Source organism: Chiloscyllium plagiosum, unplaced genomic scaffold, assembly GCF_037043375.1.
Source record: "Chiloscyllium plagiosum isolate Xiang-an unplaced genomic scaffold, Cpla_swu_hap1 HiC_scaffold_21, whole genome shotgun sequence".
In the NCBI taxonomy this organism is placed as follows: domain Eukaryota; kingdom Metazoa; phylum Chordata; class Chondrichthyes; order Orectolobiformes; family Hemiscylliidae; genus Chiloscyllium; species Chiloscyllium plagiosum.
The window spans coordinates 20,977,180-20,998,122 of record NW_028270159.1 but is presented as its reverse complement, the minus strand read 5'-3'; the positions used below and the strand labels follow the sequence as shown (position 1 = coordinate 20,998,122).

At 43.8% G+C, this 20,943-nt stretch overlaps 1 protein-coding gene across 7 annotated transcripts in view; it reads right to left on the bottom strand.

Moving 5' to 3' along the window:
• Positions 1 to 20,943, bottom strand: part of garnl3 (GTPase activating Rap/RanGAP domain like 3) — a 451,733-nt gene that overhangs the window by 144,839 nt on the left and 285,951 nt on the right. For all 7 annotated transcript variants that reach the window (XM_043720251.2, XM_043720250.2, XM_087998395.1 and 4 more), the window contains exons 9-11: positions 20,649 to 20,724; positions 18,756 to 18,854; positions 16,627 to 16,730 (exon numbers count right to left, since the gene is read on the bottom strand). In XM_043720251.2, the coding sequence (XP_043576186.2) occupies positions 16,627 to 16,730; positions 18,756 to 18,854; positions 20,649 to 20,724 (279 nt within the window). The remainder of the gene's footprint in view (positions 1 to 16,626; positions 16,731 to 18,755; positions 18,855 to 20,648; positions 20,725 to 20,943) is intronic.

Here is a 20,943-nt window from a genome sequence, read left to right as displayed (position 1 = left end):
TCCAGACACATTAGTCACTTTATAGATTTTATTAATCAATCCCCCACCCACAACTCTTTCTCCGATATTTCGATGATATCATCAGTGCTGCTTCCTTCTCTTGTCTGAATTTGGAAAAGTTCATTGACTTTGCTTCCAGTTTCCACCCTGCCCTCACTTTCATCTGTTATATGTCCTCCTAAGACACACCTCTGGAGTAGGTGGGACTTGAACTGAGGAGTACTGTTCCAAAGGTAGGGGCACCACAACTGCAGTACTGATCGTTTTATAACTTGCTATTAAGTAGGAGTTTAAGATATCATTAAAGCATCAGCCACTTTTTGTTTTAAAGCTGCGCAGGCTGAAAACTTCAATTAAAACAAAATGGATCAATTAACGGTTGCCTTGTTAGAGGTTCATGCAATTGCAGGAAGTTAGGTATACCATCCTTTCAGCGCCAATGGGATTAAATCATCCTGATTTAATTGTACACTCATGTTCAAGCTCCAGAACCAATGAGAATTCTGTCATGTTTCCCTGAAACTCTTTAATGATCCAAGTGTTAATGATGATGGTAAGAATCAAAATCACACTGCCAAAAGAGCGAGCATAAATACATTGTCAGTTGTAAAAAGTGCAATGTAATTAGGGAAGTGGAGAAGAAGCATAAACTGCAAAGCAATTATCAGACTTAATTTGAGCCCGTGGAAATCATTTTTTTCTAGTCCTATTTGCATAATTTGTGAATTAAACAATGTAAATGGATATAAACTATCTTCTGTCTAAGGTGATCAAAACTCACTCCCACATTGTTATAAATCACACAACACCAGCTTATAGTCCAACAGGTTTAATTGGAAGCACTAGCTTTCGGAGCACCGCTCCTTCATCAGGTGGTTGTGGAGTACAAGATTGTAAGATACAGAATTTATAGCAAAAGTTTACAGTGTGATGTAACTGAAATTATATATTGAAAAAGACCACATTGTAATCCTCTGTTAACCAATAAACTCCATGGCTTAGAGCGAATATTTCCACATTACACTGTCAAATACAGCAAACTGACCTCGTTCTTACAGCACAGTTCATCAATGTTGGAAGCATGTGCTTTTAACTTTAAAAACAAACAGAATACAAAGGATTTGAATTGAAGTCTTGTGTTTGTTTGAACTGGAAAATGACTCTTTATGTAGCAAGAGGCACTCATCAAGACATGTTTACTGGAGATTCCCAGGCCTCTCTGTAGTTTATCTTTTAAAACTGCTGGTTAGAGTGTGCGTAGACATTTCATAGAAACTTAGTACAACAAAGGAAGCAAGTCAGCCCATCTAGGCTACATCAACATTTCCACAAAGCCACCCAGTTAGCACCAGTCTCCTTGATCCTTCACATATCTCGGAAATTCATTCCTTTATCAAGTACACATGCAGTTCTACATTGAACACCGCTATTTCCAAACACTGAAACACAGAAACTAGCAGCAAATGAAGGCCACTCAGCCCTTTGAGCCTGTTCCACCATTCAATATGATCATATTCTCTTCCTCAATGCTGCACTCCAGCTTTCTGCCCATAATCTTGATGCCTTTAAAATTTTAAAACATTATCAATCTTTTCCCAGCATATTTTTGTATCACATCCTCTCTCTCTTTTGTCACGACACCCCATCGAGATCCTTGTGCCCTTCCTTCTCATTGGGTGATCTCTTGCAACCGCATGGAGAAAGGGGGGGCTTCGCTCCAAGTTTTAAAGCATGTGATGGAGGAGATACCAGATACCAATCAGAGAACTTCTTTGTTAAATTTCCCTTAATATGGTTGCAAATATATAAACTCACAGAGTCTCTGAAGAAGGACATGCAGCCCATTTAATTCAATGTAGAGAAATTCAGTCAGTCCCACTCCCTTGACCCTGCAAGTTTATTTCTCTTAAGTATCCTTCCAATGTCCTTTCAAAGTCATTTATCATCGCTGGTCGCACCACCCCCGTAGGCAAAGTTCCAGGTCACTACCAATTACCGGGTAAAACATTTTTCCATGCTTTACCCCAGTTTCGGGATTTCCAGTTTGCAGCCTCCAGCTGCCTCCTCTTCACTGAGGATGTGTAATCCCTCTACGTGTCCATCCCCCACCCCAACATGGTCTCAGGGCTCTCTGCTTCTTCCTGGATAAAAGGCCTGAACCATCCCTATCCCCCACCACCCTCCTCCGCCAGGCCGATCTCATCCTCACCCTCCACAACTTCCCTTTTAGCTCCTCCCATTTTCTTCAGGTCAGAGGGGGGTGGCCATGACTTCTCGCATGGCCCCAGTTATGCCTTCCCGCTTTGTGAGCTACATGGAACATTCCCTGTTCCAGTCCTATTCCAGCCCCCACCCACAACTCTTTCTCCGATATTTCGATGATATCATCAGTGCTGCTTCCTTCTCTTGTCTGAATTTGGAAAAGTTCATTGACTTTGCTTCCAGTTTCCACCCTGCCCTCACTTTCATCTGTTGTATCCTCCCTTTCCTTCCTCGACATCTCTTTTTCCACTTCTGGGGATAAACTGGCCACTAATATCCACTATAGACCCACTGACTCCCGCAGTTACCTGTACTATACATCCTTGCACCCTGTTTCCTGCAAAGGCTCCATTCCATTCTCCCAGTTCCTCCGCCTCTGTTGTATATGTTCCGATAAGGCCAACTTCGACAAGGGAGCTGCTAAAATGTCCACCTTCTTCCTCAGCCAAGGATTCCCCAGCACCATTGTTGACAGGGCTCTCAACAGGGTCTGACACATCTCCCGCACTTCCGACCTCACTCCCTCTCTTCCCTTCAACAACAGCGATAGGGTTCCTTAACTACCAGCAGCTACATCCAAAAGATCATCAGGTTCCATTTCCACACCTCCAGTGAGATGCCACCATCAGACACATATTTCTATCCCCTCCCTTGTCCACCTTCCACAGGAGACCATTCCCTCCGGGACATCGTCTTCCTTCACTCCCAACACCCTGCACAGCCCCACAGCACCTCCCCAACTGCCAAAGGTGTAGCACCTACCCATTTCCCTCCGCCCTCCTCAGTATCCAAGAGCCCAAATGTACCTTGCAGGTGAAGCAGCATTTTACCTGCACTTCTCACAATCTAGTCTACTGCATTCGCTGCTCACAATGTGGTCTCCTCTACATTTGGGAAATGAAGTGTAGACTGGGTGACCATTTCACATAACATCTATGTTCTGCCCTCAAAAAAGACCCTGAGCTTCCCATTGCCTGCCCCACGCTGTTCCCTGGCCAACATTTCTATCTCAGGCTTGCTGCAGTGCTCCAGCTGGAAAAACACCAACCCATTTTCCACTGGGGGGCACTGCAGTCCTCTGGACTCAATATCGAGTTCAATCATTTTCGGGCCTGGGCTCACCCATGTCCTCACCACCTACCACACACACCAGGTCTTGTTATCACATAGTCTACCATTGCGCACTACCTATTGTTAGCCACTAACAGTCTCCATTAACATTTCACCCTCCCAACCGGATTGTTGTCTACTCCGTTGTCTGTTCAGTTGTTCTTCTATCTCTTTGGGCTCTATTCCCACCTATCTTTTACTCCTTACCCTCTTCTCCCACCCGATCTCCTGCACATAAACTAGCTACCATCAGTTCTGAGGAAGGGTCACCAGACCCAAAACATTACCATTGACCTCTCTTCACAGATGCTGCCAGACCTGCTGAGCTTTTCCAGCAACCTCTGTTTTGGATTGTTTCTCGCATACCCTTCCTACTTACGTCTGTGTCCCCAGGGGCTTCTATCACCTGCTAATGCAACAGCATTACTTTCCCCACCTTATCTACATCAGTCATAATCTCGTGAAACTCTTTCAAATCTCTGCTCAATCCTCTTTGCTCCAAGGAGAACAAATCCAGTTTCTTCAACCTCACTTTGCAACTAAAACATGCTATTGCTCTAATGTCCCTGCATCTTGTCTTGAACAAGGGTGTCACGTTTGCTGCTTTTCAATTCCCTGCTACTTTCCCAAATCAATGAATGTCTGGAAGATTATGCCAGAGCCTTCTTGTCTTTTTGCTCCTATTTCCTTCAGGAACCTCAGAGCCCCTTGATCCATTACCTCTAACATTTCTGCTTCTACCAATATTGTATCAGCATTCTGCTCCTTAGTAAATGTCAATATAAATGTTTATTAAGTAGTCTAGTCTTGCCCTTGTTAGGATCTCAGCTAACAGTACTATTTGACAAGTCAGATTCCACAATAAAACCTGGCTTGTCAGATGATTGTATTTTGCTTCTTAGTTAATGTGGTCATCAGTCACAGAAACATACTCATACAAGGCTGTAGATTTTCTTTAACAACAGAACACAAAAGAAAAAGAACAAACCAAACTACCTCAAAATAGAAGACAGTCAGCAAGATCTAAAACAAAGCAAAGCAAAAGTTTCAACCTTTTCCCAACTCTATCCATTACAGATACTCAAGTCCAGAAAACGTACACCCCATCTCACTGCGTTAAGTTCCTAATTAACTGACTCTTTACAATTTCTTTGTCATGCACAGTGAAGACAATATGATGAGCTGTTTCCAAAGCTGTTGGCATACACATTTCTAAACTTTATCAGTTATAATAACCTGAACAGTTCTAACCAAATTCTCCTGAGGTACATATTTCACAAACTAAATATTTCTGTGGCAATGATATGGTGGGTCAGGTCAGGTGGCGGGACAACCGGCTTATAATGCAGAGCAACACCAAAAGCATTGGTTCAATTCCCACATTAGCTGAGGTTACAATGAAGGACTCTTCATCTCACCCTCTTCCCCTCATCTGAGATGTGGTAACGTTCAGGTTAAAGCACCACCATTTGATTCTCTTTAATAAGAGAGCAACCCTCTGGGACTATGGCTACTTTATCTTTACTCCCTAAAGTGTCCTAAATCCTTCTTCCAGGTAAGAAAATAAGATTGTTTATAATAAACTCAGTAGTAGTGTTTTCTGAACCGAATTACAAGAAACACTGGAAGGTACGTTCCTCCTTTAACACCCTATCTCATGAATATGAGGAGTGCACACTGAGCATGAATGGACACCGAATGGCAGAGTAAGTGAAGTAATATATTGGGGTGGTTGCTTTATCCAAAACACTACTTGGGTAGTGTCTTCCACTCATCTTCCTCCTCTAACAAAATAAAACACCTGTGCACCAATTCGGTAGGGTTACTAGGTTTTTTTCAATAGTCTCTTTGGGAACGCAGAACAGTGGGAATGGCTGTTAGGGCAGTTGCATGCTCCTCCTGTAGGATGTGGGAGGTAAAGGTCACCACAAGTGTCTCCACTGACTTCATCTGCTGGAACTGCACCCAACTCCAGCTTCTTGGAAACCATGTTAAAGAACTGGAGCTGGATGAACTCCGGATCATTCGGGAGATGAAGGGGATAATAGAGAGGATTTACAGGGAGGTAGTCTCAGCTCAGGTACAGGAATAAGGTAGCTGGGTTACAGTCAGGGGACAGAGGAGGAAACAGGCAGACAGTGCAGGGAACCCCTATGGCTGTTCCCCTCAATTACAAGTATACCATTTTGGATACTGCGGGGGGGGGAATCCTACCAGGGGAAAACCATAGTGGCCGGGTCTCTAACACTGAGTTCTGAGGCTCAGAAGGGAAGACGGGGAGAATAGAAAAGCACTAATGGTAGGAGATTCAGTAGTTGGAGGAACAGACAGAAGATTCTGTGGTTGCAAACAAGACTCCCAGAAGGCATGTTGCCACTCAGGTGCCAGGATCCTGGATGTCTCTGATCGAGTCTACAAGATTTTGAAAGGGGAGGGTGAGCAGCCAGAAGTCATGGTGCACATTGGCACCAATGACATAGCCAGGAAAAGGGATGAGGATCTAAAAAGTGATTTCAGGGAGTTAGATTGGAAACTAAAATGCAGGATGGGCAGAGTAGTAATCTCAGAATTAGTACCAGGGCCACATGCTAGTGAGGTGAGGAACAGTGCAGCGAAACGTGTGGCTATAGGGCTGGTGCAGGAGGGTGGGCTTCAGATACATAGATCATTGGGGCACTTTCTGGGGAAGGTGGAACCTGTACATGAAGGAGAGGTTGCACTTAAACTGGAGGGACACCATGTCCTGGGCAGGAGATTTGCAAGGGCACTTCAGGAGGGGTTAAACTAGTTTGGCAGGGGAATGGGAACCAGAGCTTTAAAAGGTCAGGGAGGTGGATACAAGAGGAGGGGGAGTAGCATTGTTAATTAGAGAGTGCATCACAGCTGCAGAAAAAGAGGTTGTTGAGGAGGGTTTCCCTACTGAGTCAGTAACAAGAAAGGAGCAGTTACTTCACTGGGTGCTTTCTATAGACCCCCCCAGTAGCAGCAGAGAGATGGAAGAACAGATTGGACAACAAATCTTGGAAAGGTACAGATGAAACAGAGTTGTTGTTCTGGGTGACTTCAACTTCCTCAATATTGATCAGAACCTCCTCTGGTCTGGATGGAGCCGATTTTGTCACTTGTATCCAGGAAGGTTTTCTTACTCAATATGTAGATAGACTGACTTGGGGAGGGGAGGCCATATTGGATTTGATGCTAGGCAACGAGCCAGGTCAGGTATCAGAACTCTCGGTGGGAGAGCATTTCGGTGACAGCGACCAGAACTGCCTCACCTTTAACACAGCCATGGAGAGGGATAGGAACAGACAGGATGAGACGTTTTTAATTGGAGGAAGGGAAATTATACTGTTATTAGACAGGAGCTGTGGAGTATAAATTGGGAACAATTGTTCCACGGGAAATGCACAACAGAAATGTGGAGGCTGTTTAAAGAGAACTTGTTGCAAGTGTTGGATAACTTTGTCCCACTGAGACAGGCAAGGAATAGTAAGGTGAAGGAGCCTTGGATGACAAGAGCAGAGGAGCTTCTCATCAAAAGGAAGAACAAAGCATACTTAAGGTTGAGGTAGCAAGGATCTGACACAGCTTTAGAGAATTACAAGGTAGCTAGGAAAGAACTCAAAAATGGACTGAGGAGAACTAGGAAGGGGTCACAAAAAAGCCTTGGCAGGTAGGATTAGGGAAAACCCAAAGATATTCTAAATGTACGTGAGGAATAAGAGAATGGTCAGATAGAGGGTAAGGCCAATCAGGGATGGTGGAGGGAACTTGTGCCTGGAGTCTGACTAGGTAGGGAAGACCCTAAATGAGTATTTTTGCTTCAGTATTCACTAGAGAGAGGAACCTTGTTGATAGTGAGAACACTGTGGTCCAGGTTAATAGGCTTGGACAGATTGATATTAAGAAAGTGGATGTGCTGGAAATTCTGGAAAGCATCTAGATAGATAAATTCCCAGGGCCGGACCAGATATTCCCACAGGAAGTGAGAAATGAGATTGCTGCACCTCTGGCGATGATCTTTGCATCCTCACTCTCTACGAGAGTAGTACCGGATGATTGGAGGGAGGCGAATGTTGTTCCTCTTTTCAAGAAAGGGAAAAGGGAAATCCCTGGGAACTCCAGACCAGTCAGTCTTAAGTCTGCGTTAAGAAAGGTACTGGAAAGGATTCTGAGAGATGGGATTTATGTCTATTTGGAAAAACACAGTTTGATTAAAGATAGTCAGCAAGGCTTTGTGAGGGGCAGGTCATGCCTCACAGCTTTATTGAGTTCTTTGAGAATGTGACAAGACGAAAGTGGAGCAGAGGACGTGGTGTATATGGATTTTAGTAAGGCATTTGATAAGGTTCCCCACAGAAGGCTCATTCAGAAAGTTAGGAAGTATGGGACACAGGGTAATTTGGCTGTCTGGATACAGAATTGGCTGGCCGAAAGAAGACAGCGAATGGTAGTGGATGGAAGATATTCCACCTGGAGGTCGGTGACCAGTGATGTCCCGCAGGGATCTGTATTTGGGTCCCTGCTCTTTGCAGCTTTTATGAATGACTTGGATGAAGAAGTGGAAGGGTGGGTTAGTAAGCTTGCTGATGGCACAAAGGTCGGTGGTGTTGTCGATAGTGTCGAGGGCTGATGCAGGCCACAACATGACATTGACTGGATACAGAGCTGGGCTGAGAAATGGCGGATGGAGTTCAACCTGGATAAATGCGAAGTGATTCATTTCAAAAGTCATTTGAATGCTGAATACAGGGTTAAAGACAAGATTCTTGGCAGTGTGGAGGAACAGCGGGATCTTAGGGTCTACATACGTAGATCCCTCAAAGTTGCCACCCAAGTTGATAAGAGTTGTTATGAAGGCGTATGGTGTTTTGGTTTTCATTAACAGGGGGATTGACTTTAAGAGCCACAAGATTTTGCTGCAGCTCTATAAAACCCTAGTTAGACCACATTTGGAATATTGTGTCCAGTTCTGGTTGCCTCATAATAGGAAGGATGTAGATGTTTTAGAGAGGGTGCAGAGGAGATTTACCAGGTTGCTGCCTGGATTGGAGGGTTTGTCTTATGAAGAGAGGTAGAGTGAGCGTGGGCTTTTCATACTGGAGAGAAGAAGGAAGAGAGGTGACTTGATAGAGGTGTACAAGGTGATGAGAGGCATAGACAGAGTAGATAGCCAGAGACTTTTCCCCAGAGCAGAAATGGCTGTCATGAGGGGTCATAATTTTAAGGTGATTGGAGGAAGGTATAGGGGAGATGTCAGATGCGGGTACATTTAAGCGACTGCTGGACAAGCACATGGACGGCACGAAATTGAGGGGTGTGTAGGTTAGGTTGATCTTAGATTAAGATAAATGCTCGGCAGAACATCGTAGGCCGAAGGGCCTTTATTATGCTGCACTGTCCTATGTTCTATGAATTCAAACTGGATGATCTTAAATGATTAGCCTACCGGTCATACGTTTAACAGGGTAAATGTCTTTCATTAGGGGCAGATAGTCACCTGCTTTCTGACAAACACTGGATTTAGGTCACTTCTCCAAAAGGACGCTGACCTTGAGTTTTTATTCCCCAAGAAAAGCAAACCCTTCAGAGAAATAAGCAATAACCACCTGTCTCTAGCTTGAAATCCAAAATCCAAAAGTCATACTAAATTATAAACTATAAAATGTAAATTATAACCTTCCACTGTACCATGTTTCTTACTTATTTGGGCAACAGGGCTACAGAAAGGTCTTTACACTGAAATTATGAAATGGGATGTGGAATGATTGCTGCTTCATTGAAGTTCATTTCAAGAAGTCTCACAGATGGTATAAAAAAACAGCACTGGGGAAAACTGCAAATAAGTGTAACAATTTAATCTATGTACTTGTTTAACAATCTGAATACCTTCAACTCAAAAGTTCAACTTAGAAATGTACAGAAGATAATTCTCTTGATATCGGAAAATTGGATTATAAACGTCCTCTTCCTACCACCCACCCTTCCTCGTTTAACATAAAGTCAAATGTTAGAAAGTTCTGAAACCGATTTAGTTAGCTAACACTGGAAAGAAATGGAGAGTTAAATATTTCTACATCCTGGTGGAGGGTTGCAGGAAATACATGATGCCATAAAAATGTCTCACAACACCTGGTTTTGGTCCAACAGGTTTATTTGGAAGCACTAGCTTTTGGAGCACTGCTCCTGCATCAGGTAGGTGTGGAGCAGGATCACAAGAAACAGAGTTTAGAGCAAAAGATCGCATTGTCATGCAACTGAAATGTTATTTGATCAAATAAAGATCTCACAAGTTGCAGGAGCAGCGCTCCAAAAGCTAGTGCTTCCAAATAAACTTGCTGGACTATAACCTGGTGTTGTGTGATTTTAACTATGTTCACTGCAGTCCACCACCGGCATCTCCACATCATAAAATAAAACAGACATTACAGCTAGGAATTGTAAAGTTTAAGTTAAATCAATTAAGTGACCTTGATTCAATTGCTACAATTCTTGGTACCACCGGTGTCATGCAAACCATAAGGAAAGGAAAGGAAGTTAAAGGGCAAAGTCAGCTAGAGATTTCACTATAACAAATTGCAATTTGATTATTAATAAACCAGTAACAGTGTCACTGTGCATCACAGAACTAGAATTCAAGCAATTCAAAGTGGAGAACAATCCCTGCAGAAAGCCATTTTCGAAGGGATTATCATCAAACAGAGACTGGAAGAAGCAATCTTCAAGCCAAATTCCTTATTCAGGGTGCTGTTTCAAATGCCTTGGACTTCTCCAATAAAGGTGAATGGTACAAGCCGAATGCTTCAGTTAACTTTCTCTCCCTCCTTTTCGATCATATTTATCTATCACTGAACAGGAGCTGGGAAATCATACATTTTGTCTATTTAAATGACTGCATGGATAAGTCAGCCCAACACATGCAGACCTAGTGGGTATCACATTGTAGATAATGTCACACTGGAAAAGACAGCACATTAGCAGTCCCTTGGTACTGGTGTTAACCAATCAAAGTAGTGATGAAAAAAGCAACAGGGAATTTACTTTCCTCTGTGAGGCAGTCATCTCAAACCTGGCGATCTGTCCACCTCACTCCTACTCTTTTGGTACCTTTACTATTGAACACCACCATCAGATAGAACGGGGAAGACCAGTGAGCCATCAACTCTGTGAAAGCTCTTTGAACATGTTACACAATGACTCCACTTCCCTGTTCCTCCTCCCACAGCCTGTGTTTGCTTTTGCCATATCCCAAGGCACAATGGGAAAAGCCACTGTCTGAGGACTTTCTGCTGAAGTTAAACTGGAGTCTGTTCTGTTATTGAACCCTCCCACTGCCTCAAATGCATATAAATACTGTCTTGTACAAGTAGGAGATGCCTTTGGTTTGATTGGGTAGAGTCAAACTCCAATGTTTGCTCGTTTTCGTGCTATGCTACTGTACAGAACCGAACTGCATTTGTAACTATGTATATAAAGATATTTTTATGAGTAAAGTATGTTTTTGAGACTTTAAAAAAATCATCAATTTTCTTCTGAAAATTATGATTAAATCCCCTTCTTCCACCCTTTCAGGAAGGTGCTGTAAGTTGTGCCAGTGGGATCTGTGCAGGAGGGGCCTGGATTTGTAACCACTGCAGAGAACGGAAGTGGGCAGCATATCGTTTGTCATCAGCTACTCAATTCCATGTCATTTCAGTCGATGGGAGCGTGGGTTAACTGCCCACAAGCTGTAAGCAACTTCTTAATCTAATTAAAAGCTTATCGAGACTATTGATCAGAGGGTGACTGGCATTTTCCAGTTAGCCTGTGGATTCACAATGGCAGCTGGAACTTGGTGCAGAGGAACCTCGATTATCCGGTATTTGAGTATCCAAATTTCGGATATTCCAGCAAGATCGCAAAGTCCTGATACTTGGCTAAACTGCGTTATCCGGCATTCAATTAGCAAAATTTTGGATTATCCAAATGAAATACTCCCCGCCCGTGTCACTTGAATAATCAAGGTTCCTGTGTGCAAACCAGGAGGTGATTTCCCAGGATCAATTTGAGTCTGCCTCCCTCACACCGTAGCTGCCCAATGTACCTGCTCTTGGCAGGGGCTCCCACTCTATAACAGTGAGCTGGCAATAGTGACCATTTCTTGGATGAAAAGGGTGTCGCCTACTGGCCCACCAGTATTGGAACATTCTTACTTGGATGGTGAGTGCACCACTAATTGGTCAACTCTGATGTCCTGATCCCAAAACAAAAAAAAAATCCAGCCCTTGGTCTAGAAGATAACAAACATAGGAACAGAAGTAGTGGTGCAGTTTAGTTCAGCCCCTCTAAACTGCATCACTATTTACCAAGATCATGGCTGATCGTTTTGTGTTTCAAATTCCACTTTCTCAGCTATGCCCAGGAACCATGGATTCCCCTGCCTCATAAAAATCTATCCACCTCAGCTTTAAGAACGTTCAATGTTCATGCCTCCAACATCATCCCAGGCACACAGTCCCAAAGTCACACAGTGAGAAAGACTTTCTCCTCACCTCTGTCCCAAAAGCAAGACTCCCGATTTTTAAATAATGCCCTCCAATTCTGGACTCATCCACAAATGGAGACATCCTTTTCCATGTCCACCTTGTCAATGGCCATTTAATTTCAATCAAATCAACCTCTCACTCTTCTGAACTTTGGTGTAAACAAGCCTATAGAAAGCACAACCAGTTTATACCAGGTATCAAATGAGTAAACTCCCTCCAAACTGTCTCCAACATATTTCCATCCTTCCTTAAATAACTGCACATGTGATGCCATCAATGCCCTGTAACACTAAAGCATAACATCCTCACTTTCAGCTTCACACTTATTGGCCTTCTTGCTGCGGCTACACACTAACCTCTTGTGACCGATGCACTAGAAGTTACAGCTCAAACATATTTCTACAATGCCCTAATGAACCCCTACGTCTGTCCACCACCTACAAGCCACAAGTCAGGAGTGTGATGGAATACTCCCCAGGATGGTTGCAGCTCCAACAACACTCAAGTGTCTCAAAATCATCCAGGACAGAGCAGCCCAAGTGGACATCACGGCCACACTTCTAACATTCATTCCCTGTACTGCTAACACACAGTGGCAGGAGTATCTACAATGTATAACTTGTACTCATCAAGCCCCCTAAGATTGTACCTTCCAAACCATGACCTCTACCACCTAGAAGGATAAGGGCAGCTAATACATAGGAAGTCTAACACCTGCAAGTTCCCCTTCAAGCCACTCACCATCCTGACTTGAAAATATATTGCTATTTCTTCAGTGTGACTGGGGCAAAATCCTTGAATTTCCTCCCTAATGCATGCTGGGTCTAGCTACAGCAGATGGAATGCAGCAGTTCAAAAAGGTAGCTCCCTACCACCTTCAAGGGCAAGTAGGGACAGGCAATAAACAGCCAGTGACAGTCACACCCTGACTGCATAAAAATAACAAACAAAAATAAATGTTGATTCCGTTATGGGTTACTTCACACTTATTGTTCCATCAAGAAATTAAAACCCCTATCACATCTTTGTGGGCGGCACGGTGCCTCACAGCGCCAGAGACCCGGGTTCAATTCCCGCCTCAGGCGACTGACTGTGTGGAGTTTGCACATTATCCCCGTGTCTGCGTGGGTTTCCTCCGGGTGCTCCGGTTTCCTCCCACAGTCCAAAGATGTGCAGTTAAGGTGAATTGGCCATGCTAAATTGCCTGTAGTGTTAGGTAAGGGGTAAATGTAGGGGTTTGGGGGGTCGGTGTGGACTTGTTGGGCCGAAGGGCCTGTTTCCACAATGTAATGTAATCTAATCACTGAAAGAGTAAAAAGAAACACAGGTTGAAATGATAAACTTGTCAATATACCTGGCTGACCCACATTCAGAGAGGCTTGCCCTCAGGAAGTAAGGCTGTACACTTCCTCCGAGGAGCACAGTGACATGAGGACATGGACCAGTGAACTGCGATCAGCTCATAAATGGGAAAAGGTGATCAGCACTGCTCCTTTCAGGTCACTGCATTCGCAGCACTGAAATACCATCTTAAACATTGCTCTATGGCACATACTGAAGGCTTCAATTTCAATAGGGATTACTGGTGACCCAGCTTCAGTCCGCTCTGTTTCAAAACCCCTTTTAAAGATTGGGTAAAGCATTGAAATGCCAGCCAACATGGGCCCCACGTGTGGTTTGATCGAGCAATGGGCCAGAGCGTTTGCAAATCAAATGTTTTGCAATTTTTTTTAATGCATTTGCAAATCACCAACCACGCTGTGGAGAAGCCTCCTCTTCAATATTTTTCACCACACTGCAGTCTCTCAGTGATCTCAAAAAGCACAGCATGACAGGGAAATACTCGGGCGATAAGAGTAGACTTAATATGACCCACTTCACAAGGAAAGGCTGAGCAGGCTGTGTGCAAAGTTTTTATGAAGCTGTTATAAATTTAGGCCAGCAAAGGGCTGCAGCACCACCTACACACCCCTAGTGTTAGTTGTGGCTCAGATATAGCAATCGCACCTCTCCGTCAGAAGTTGGTGGACTCCAGAAACTCGAGCTAACCTGCAGTGCTGAGGGGGTGCTGTACTGTCACGGGTGCTACCTTTCTGATGAGATGTTCAACTGAAGTACCCCATCTATTTCGCCAGGAAGACATAAAACGTGCAACTGCCCTATCTTGAAGACGAGTTGCCTTGGCCAACATTTCCCCTGGGAAACATCACAAAAACCGACTGCCTGGTAAGTGGGAGCTGGTTGGATGCAAGTTGGCTGCTACGTTTCCCAAATTCCAATATTGAGCGCACTTCAAAAAGTATTTCATTGGCTATAAAGTGCTTTGCAATGCCCTGTGTTGCTGAAGGGCGCTGTACACATGCAAGTCTCTCATTTCCTTTCGTTTTGTTTATTTTTGGAGGGGACAGCCTTGGTTTTCACTGCAGTAGTGAACTCTGCATTGAGGCTCTGCTGGGTGTGGCTGAGGAGCCCCTGTCTGGTACCTCAGGCTCTCTCACATTAGCTTCAGAGGCAAACTGCAGACTGTCCTTGTTCACAACTTTGACCGTCTTTGACTGTTTAAACTGGATCTCACCTTGCCCTTCCCCGCTGGAAGGACAGTAATCCCACCTTCTACTGACACGTCCTGACACTAATATAAAGTTCCACAACCTGGTACTATTATGTTCCCACATTATAGTAAATCTTTTTGGCAATATCTTAAAGATTCTTCCTAAAATGTGGTGTCCTGAGCTGAAGACATTACTCCAGCTAACGCCTACCTAGTACTTTATAAAGATTAAGCACAAAATCCTTACTTCAGTAGCCTATGCCACTACTTACGAAGACCAGGAAACCGGCTTGTGTTTTTAAAGTCACTTCCTAATACCATTTTTAACCATTCGAAACTCCAGTCTCTCTCCTTTAAAGTTGCCAGTTAGATTTCGGATAATCTACCTCAAAACAATTTTCCAGTGCTCTCCTCACATCTTTTGAAATCTTTAATATCCAGAAATCTATTACTCTCTGTCGTGAATATATTCAGTGAATGAAACACCACAGCCCTCTGGGGTAGAGCATTCCAGAGAATTATTCACTGACAGAATAATTTCCACCTCATCTCAGTCCAAATGGCCTCCATTTTATTCTGAGAGAGCAACCATACAGTCCCTCCTACACAACTCTCACCGGGGAAACATCCTTTGTACATTCATCTATCTGGCCGACCCCTTTAGGAATTTCAACTTGCAGAGCAATTACATTTCCTCCTCTAAACTCCAGACAATACAGCCCAGTCTCCTCAATTGCTGCTCATCAGCCAACTCCACCATCCCATTGGTCCGTCTAGTGCATCTCCTTTGTGCTCCCTCCATGGTAAGTGTATCCATCTTTAGATAAGTTTAAAAAACTCCGTACACATTAATCCAAGGGCAGTCTCACCATGGCTTTATCCGACTGCAGGATTCCTGCTGTAAGCAGATCTTCTCGCTGTAAGAGCCAACATACAGTTTGGCTTCGAAATTGATCACTGTAGCTGCAAGCCAGCTTTCAGTGTCTGATAGCCAGGGAGACCACGATCCCTTCAGGCAGCAATGTGTCCCCATCACTGGAGGCCCTAACACAGCAGCCCTGCTGGACAGTGTAACACAGCAGCTGGAGTGTGTAACACAGTAGCCCTGCTGGAGTGTGTAACAGCAGCCCTGCTGGAGTGTATAACACAACAGCCCTGCTGGAGTGTGTAACAGCAGCCCTGCTGGAATGTGTAACACAACAGCCCTGCTGGAATGTGTAACACAGCAGCCCTGCTGGAGTGTGTAACAGCAGCCCTGCTGGAATGTGTAACACAACAGCCCTGCTGGAGTGTGTAACAGCAGCCCTGCTGGAATGTGTAACACAACAGCCCTGCTGGAGTGTGTAACACAACAGCCCTGCTGGAATGTGTAACACAGCAGCCCTGCTGGAGTGTGTAACAGCAGCCCTGCTGGAATGTGTAACACAACAGCCCTGCTGGAGTGTGTAACACAACAGCCCTGCTGGAATGTGTAACACAGCAGCCCTGCTGGAATGTGTAACACAACAGCCGTGCTGGAGAGTGTAATAGCAGCCCTGCTAGCATGTGTAACACAGCAACCCTGCTGGAATGTGTAACACAACAGCCGTGCTGGAGAGTGTAATAGCAGCCCTGCTAGCATGTGTAACACAGCAACCCTGCTGGAGAATGTTACACAGCAGCCCTGCTGGAGAGTGTAACACAGTAGTCCTGCTGAACTGTGTAACACAGCAGCCCTGCTGGAGGGTGTAACACAGCAACCCTGCTGGAGAATGTTACACAGCAGCCCTGCTGGAGAGTGTAACACAGTAGTCCTGCTGGACTGTGTAACGCAGCCGCCCAGCTGGAGAGTGTAACACAGCACCCCTGCAGGAGGGTGTAACATAGCAGCCCTGCTGGAGAGCATGACACAGTAAGCGTGCTGGAGAGTGTAATACACAGCAGCACTGATGGAATGTGTAACACAGCAGCCCTGCTGGAGAGTGTAACACAGCAGATATTTTGGAGCCTTCACATCTAAACTCTGCTCCCAATCTCCTCCTCTCTGGAGAAGCAAGTGGTCATAACAGAATCACAATTATTTGCCTGTTTGACAAGACCCAGTGAGACTGTTTTCAAGTGAAAAGCCCAAGATCGATACAATATAAATGATTCCAGCAGTAATATGCTTAGTCATAGGAAAGAAAGAACTCCCCTTACCTGTTGCTTGTTTTCTTTAGAGTACGGCAACATTGTGGAGACATGAAACATTATCTCGTGTCCTTGATATACTGTATATATGGAATGTATTCCTGTCGTGTCATCTGTGAAAAGTACAACGCTGAATTTTACAAGAACTCGAAATAATTATGAGAATACATCTACAGTAGCTCAAGACATCACATGAAGTTTACATGGCCGTCAAGCTGCATCTTATTACAAAGAGGGGAATAAAAAGATATATTTTATTGCACAGTTATATAGTTTCAGGGTTTTAAACATCAGCTACCTGCCAAAGAGAGTGGGTTAGTCTAACTTCAGCAAAGGTGGTCATTTGAGGGCACCTTCTATTGTGATTTCTCACACCACCATACTTACAGAATCCCTACAGTGTCAAAACAGGCCATTCTGATCCACACAGACCTACCACACCTACCCTACATTTCCCGTGGCGAACCCATTTAGCCTGCACATTGCAGGCAATTTAGCATGGCCAATCCACCTACTCTACATATCCTTGGATTGTGGGAGGAAACCCACGCAGACACGGGGAGAATGTGCAAACTCCACCCAGACAATCGCCCGAGAATGGAATCAAACCCGGGTCCCTGGCGCTGTGAAGCAACAGTGCTAACCCCTGAGCCATCACCTCCCTCTGACTTGCAGTATATCCCAGTCAATCCTGATTTTAACAAATAAATACCACCACCAAGGTTCTGAAGAATACCGTCATATTTGAACTCGGTTATGGAACAAGACTGATGGCCCTCACTCACACTATACGAAACCAAACAACTTAAATCTTAGCAAATGCAGATTGAAATGTACATTCTACAGATTTTGACAGCAGCACATACTTGTGCCTGTTGATGAGGTTAGATGCAAAGTGGGGGAAGTAGGCTGCTGTGCACAGAAAACACAAACAGTCCCACTCGACGAAATGGCCTGCTTCAGTGACATGACTCAGTGTACAAGTCACAGCTTGGAGGAATCTGCCATTGATTCAAACTTTTTCATTGCTTTGGAAGGAATGGAAAGCCTCTCCCTCAGGAGCTTCAGAAAGTAGGCTGTGGGAGAGGTGGATGAGATCTCTGTTTGTTTTCAGACTTTGCTGAAGAGATTGGAGATGGAAGATGGGGTGTTTGTCAGCACGGACAGAGGAGGCGAAGGTGGATCAGGCTTGATTAAAGCAATTTGGAAAAGAGTTCCTGAGGTGCGGAGCATTTGGGTTAAAATGAAAGCCAAGACAAGAAGGATATAGGAATGGGATTGGGAAAACAGAAAGGGACACTGTTGGAGATGATTTTGGAGAGAACAGGGTAACAGGCAAAGGGAGGGAAATGAAGAGACTGAGACAAGAGAAACAGAGTGAGAAATGCATCGAGAAAGTAAGAGAAAAGAGAGAAAGAGATAATCAGGTGTATATTGCTCTAGCAGTCCATTCACATCTTGAGAGGCTGGACCAATAGTGGAATCATATAAAATTCTCCCAGTGTACTGTGTGTGAGAGAACGAAAGTGTATGTTTGTATTTATGAGAGAGAATTATGTATACATATAGTGTGTGTGTGTGTGTAGATCCTTCATGTCTTCATGAACTAGAAAGGGAGCTGTAGAGGAGATGCTGCAGTCTGTATCAATTAGACTCAGCTGTTCTCTGGTTCATTATGAATAATGCATATGATGATGCTGTAAATTGTCAAGCATTAAGATAATCTTGTATTAACCGTATACCCTCCAACTGGACATGGAGATAGAGATCAAGCTCCAAGAAATGTTGCACTGCCCACTCCAAAGCAATGAAAATGGAATGAGGTCTGGATCCTGGGAATATTGTCAAACCACAGCAAACAACAATAAATACACAAATAACAAGAAAGTCTCCAAATCCACAGGAATCAACAGGAATATGGAGAAAACCCAAAGTTATGTTTTCAACAAAATTTCAGTTCTAATGCAAAGGAGCATCAACAGCTGTTTGGTATATTGGATCATTTCGGTACCTGGTATTTGGAATAAGCATCCGTAGTGTTTAACAAACCGGTTGTATGAAATGCCATCTGTTTGATTGCCTTGTTAGATGCAAATTTTTATTTGACATTTTGTCTTGAATTTTAGTCCGACTCTTACTTTTGGTGTCAAGTCCTCCTCTGTAGCCAATCCAGCCCTTCAATGTAATTGTTTCACCCATAAGATTTAGAAACTTCTGAAAGCTTTCACTCCCAGTTTCTGTGAAAGAAACAGAAGAGGGCGCTGACTGGATTAGAACATCACTCTATAGACATGCCAAAGTGATACGCAATGTTGGAAGGACAAAACTTCAACCACTGAGCAGTGTTCCGTCTCTGGGACCATTTCCTTCTCAGATTAGCTCCATACAGTCAGTTCTGCTATAATGCATCTTTCATTGATGCAAATTGGCTCGAACGCGATTGGGTGAATAGGGAAAGCTGGTTTTAAAGCTTTTAAAGTATGTGTTGGCTATAACGCAAATAGACCATCAACACCCTGAGTGTTACTTATATTGCATGATTTTTCTATGGCGCAGGATTGCACAAGAATGTACCTATTGTGTTCTGGAAGAACTGACTGTAATTTGTTCAACTACAAAGATCTTCCTTAAATCAACTGGAAAGAAGAGAAAGGCCAGGAGATTGCAAGCTTCTCAATCAAGAAGACCATCCTCAGTCAAGAAGACCGTCAACTCTCCCAGTTGTGCCTTACAGCTGATAGCCTCAGGGTCCCTCAGCTGAATGTCTCACAGTTTCTGTTGCAGTGTCTCTAAAACAGATTCTCAACAATGGTCATAATCCCAAGCTGTGACTCACTTAAGAAGCACTCTTACTTTTAAAAGCAGCAAAATCAATACGTCTACAAAATCAAAAACAAATCTCCGACAGCAATGTGAAAGCCTGGACTGCGAACAGTTCTTAATTTACAACAGGTCGGGTTGATGACTGACTTAATGTCCAGTAAAGGTTGGACAATCGATTTTACAGTCTCATTTATTTACTGGTTAGCAGTGAAGATGTTAAATGGGGCCTGGCAGTTTGGAAATGACCAGACTGCTTGGAACCTCTCAGAGAGTCATTGGTCTCCATGAGGAATTCTGTTCCCTAGACACCAATGGATCAGTGAATATATACAAGGCCGAGACTGACAGTTTCTTAATAGACAAGGGAGCCAAGGGTTATGAGGGGCAGATAGGAAGGTGGAGTTGAGATCACATTCAGAACAGCCATGAATTTTGTTTCTTATGTACCTGACCATGTGATATTTCAACAGTTCTTAGGTCTACCTACACACTGCAAGTTATTCTGTGCTCAGTTACACATATTGCCAGCAAGGACAGCAGTTCTTCCCCTTGAGAAGGTGATGAGCCGTCTTCTGCTGCATCTTCAAGTCTGTGTAGGTGCTACCAGGGAAAGAGGCCCAGTTTTTGATGCAGGAGCATGAAGGAAATGCTGATATCGTTCCACATTAGGATGTGGCTTGGAGGGAGATTTGCAGATGGTGGCGTTGCTGTTACCCTTTTCCCTGACATGGTAGAGGCCACAAGAACTGTCAATGCTGTTGAAAGAACCTTGGTGAGACACTGCTGCGCATCATGTAGATGGTACACATTGCTGCCTCTGTGTGTTGGTAACAGAGGGAGTTGATTTTGAGGGTGGTGGATGGAGACTGCTTTGTTCTGGGTGCTGACAAGCTTCTTGTATGTTGTTGGGACTGCACTCATTGAAGTAAGTCCATCACTGACTGCCTGACCTCTCCCTGTACTCCATAACTCAATAATTTGTCCCACTTTATTTTTAATAACTGGTTCTTCACCCTGTCAACATTGAGCTGATTATAATCAGCAGGGGGTTACAGTCTAGACATCGGGGCACTGAATGGTCTCCATCCAGTCTTTGATCCTATAATGGAGGTCCCGCAGAAACAAATGAAAATTACTGCAGCAACAAGTGGTTTGTAATGACATTAGTTCAAGTGAAATTCAGCCTGAATGAGCTATTTGACCCTTACCGTTGCTAAACATTTCATCGTCTGTCAGTTGTCCATCTTTAGCGTATAGAACTCCAAACTTAAAGTTCACTGACCCCTAATAAAACAAAAAGAATTCAGAAATGTGCAGCAAGTAAAAGAAAATGTACTATTTATTAGACCAGCGCTGAAATATAAAGAAACTTAACAGCTGTGATTAAAACATATAAAAATGTAATTCCCCTTTCAAGATTCAAAACTGAGCAGTTTAAATTGATCAAGATAAATAAATACTGAGGTGATTCACTGCAGCCTGGAACCCTGTCATTTTTAGAGG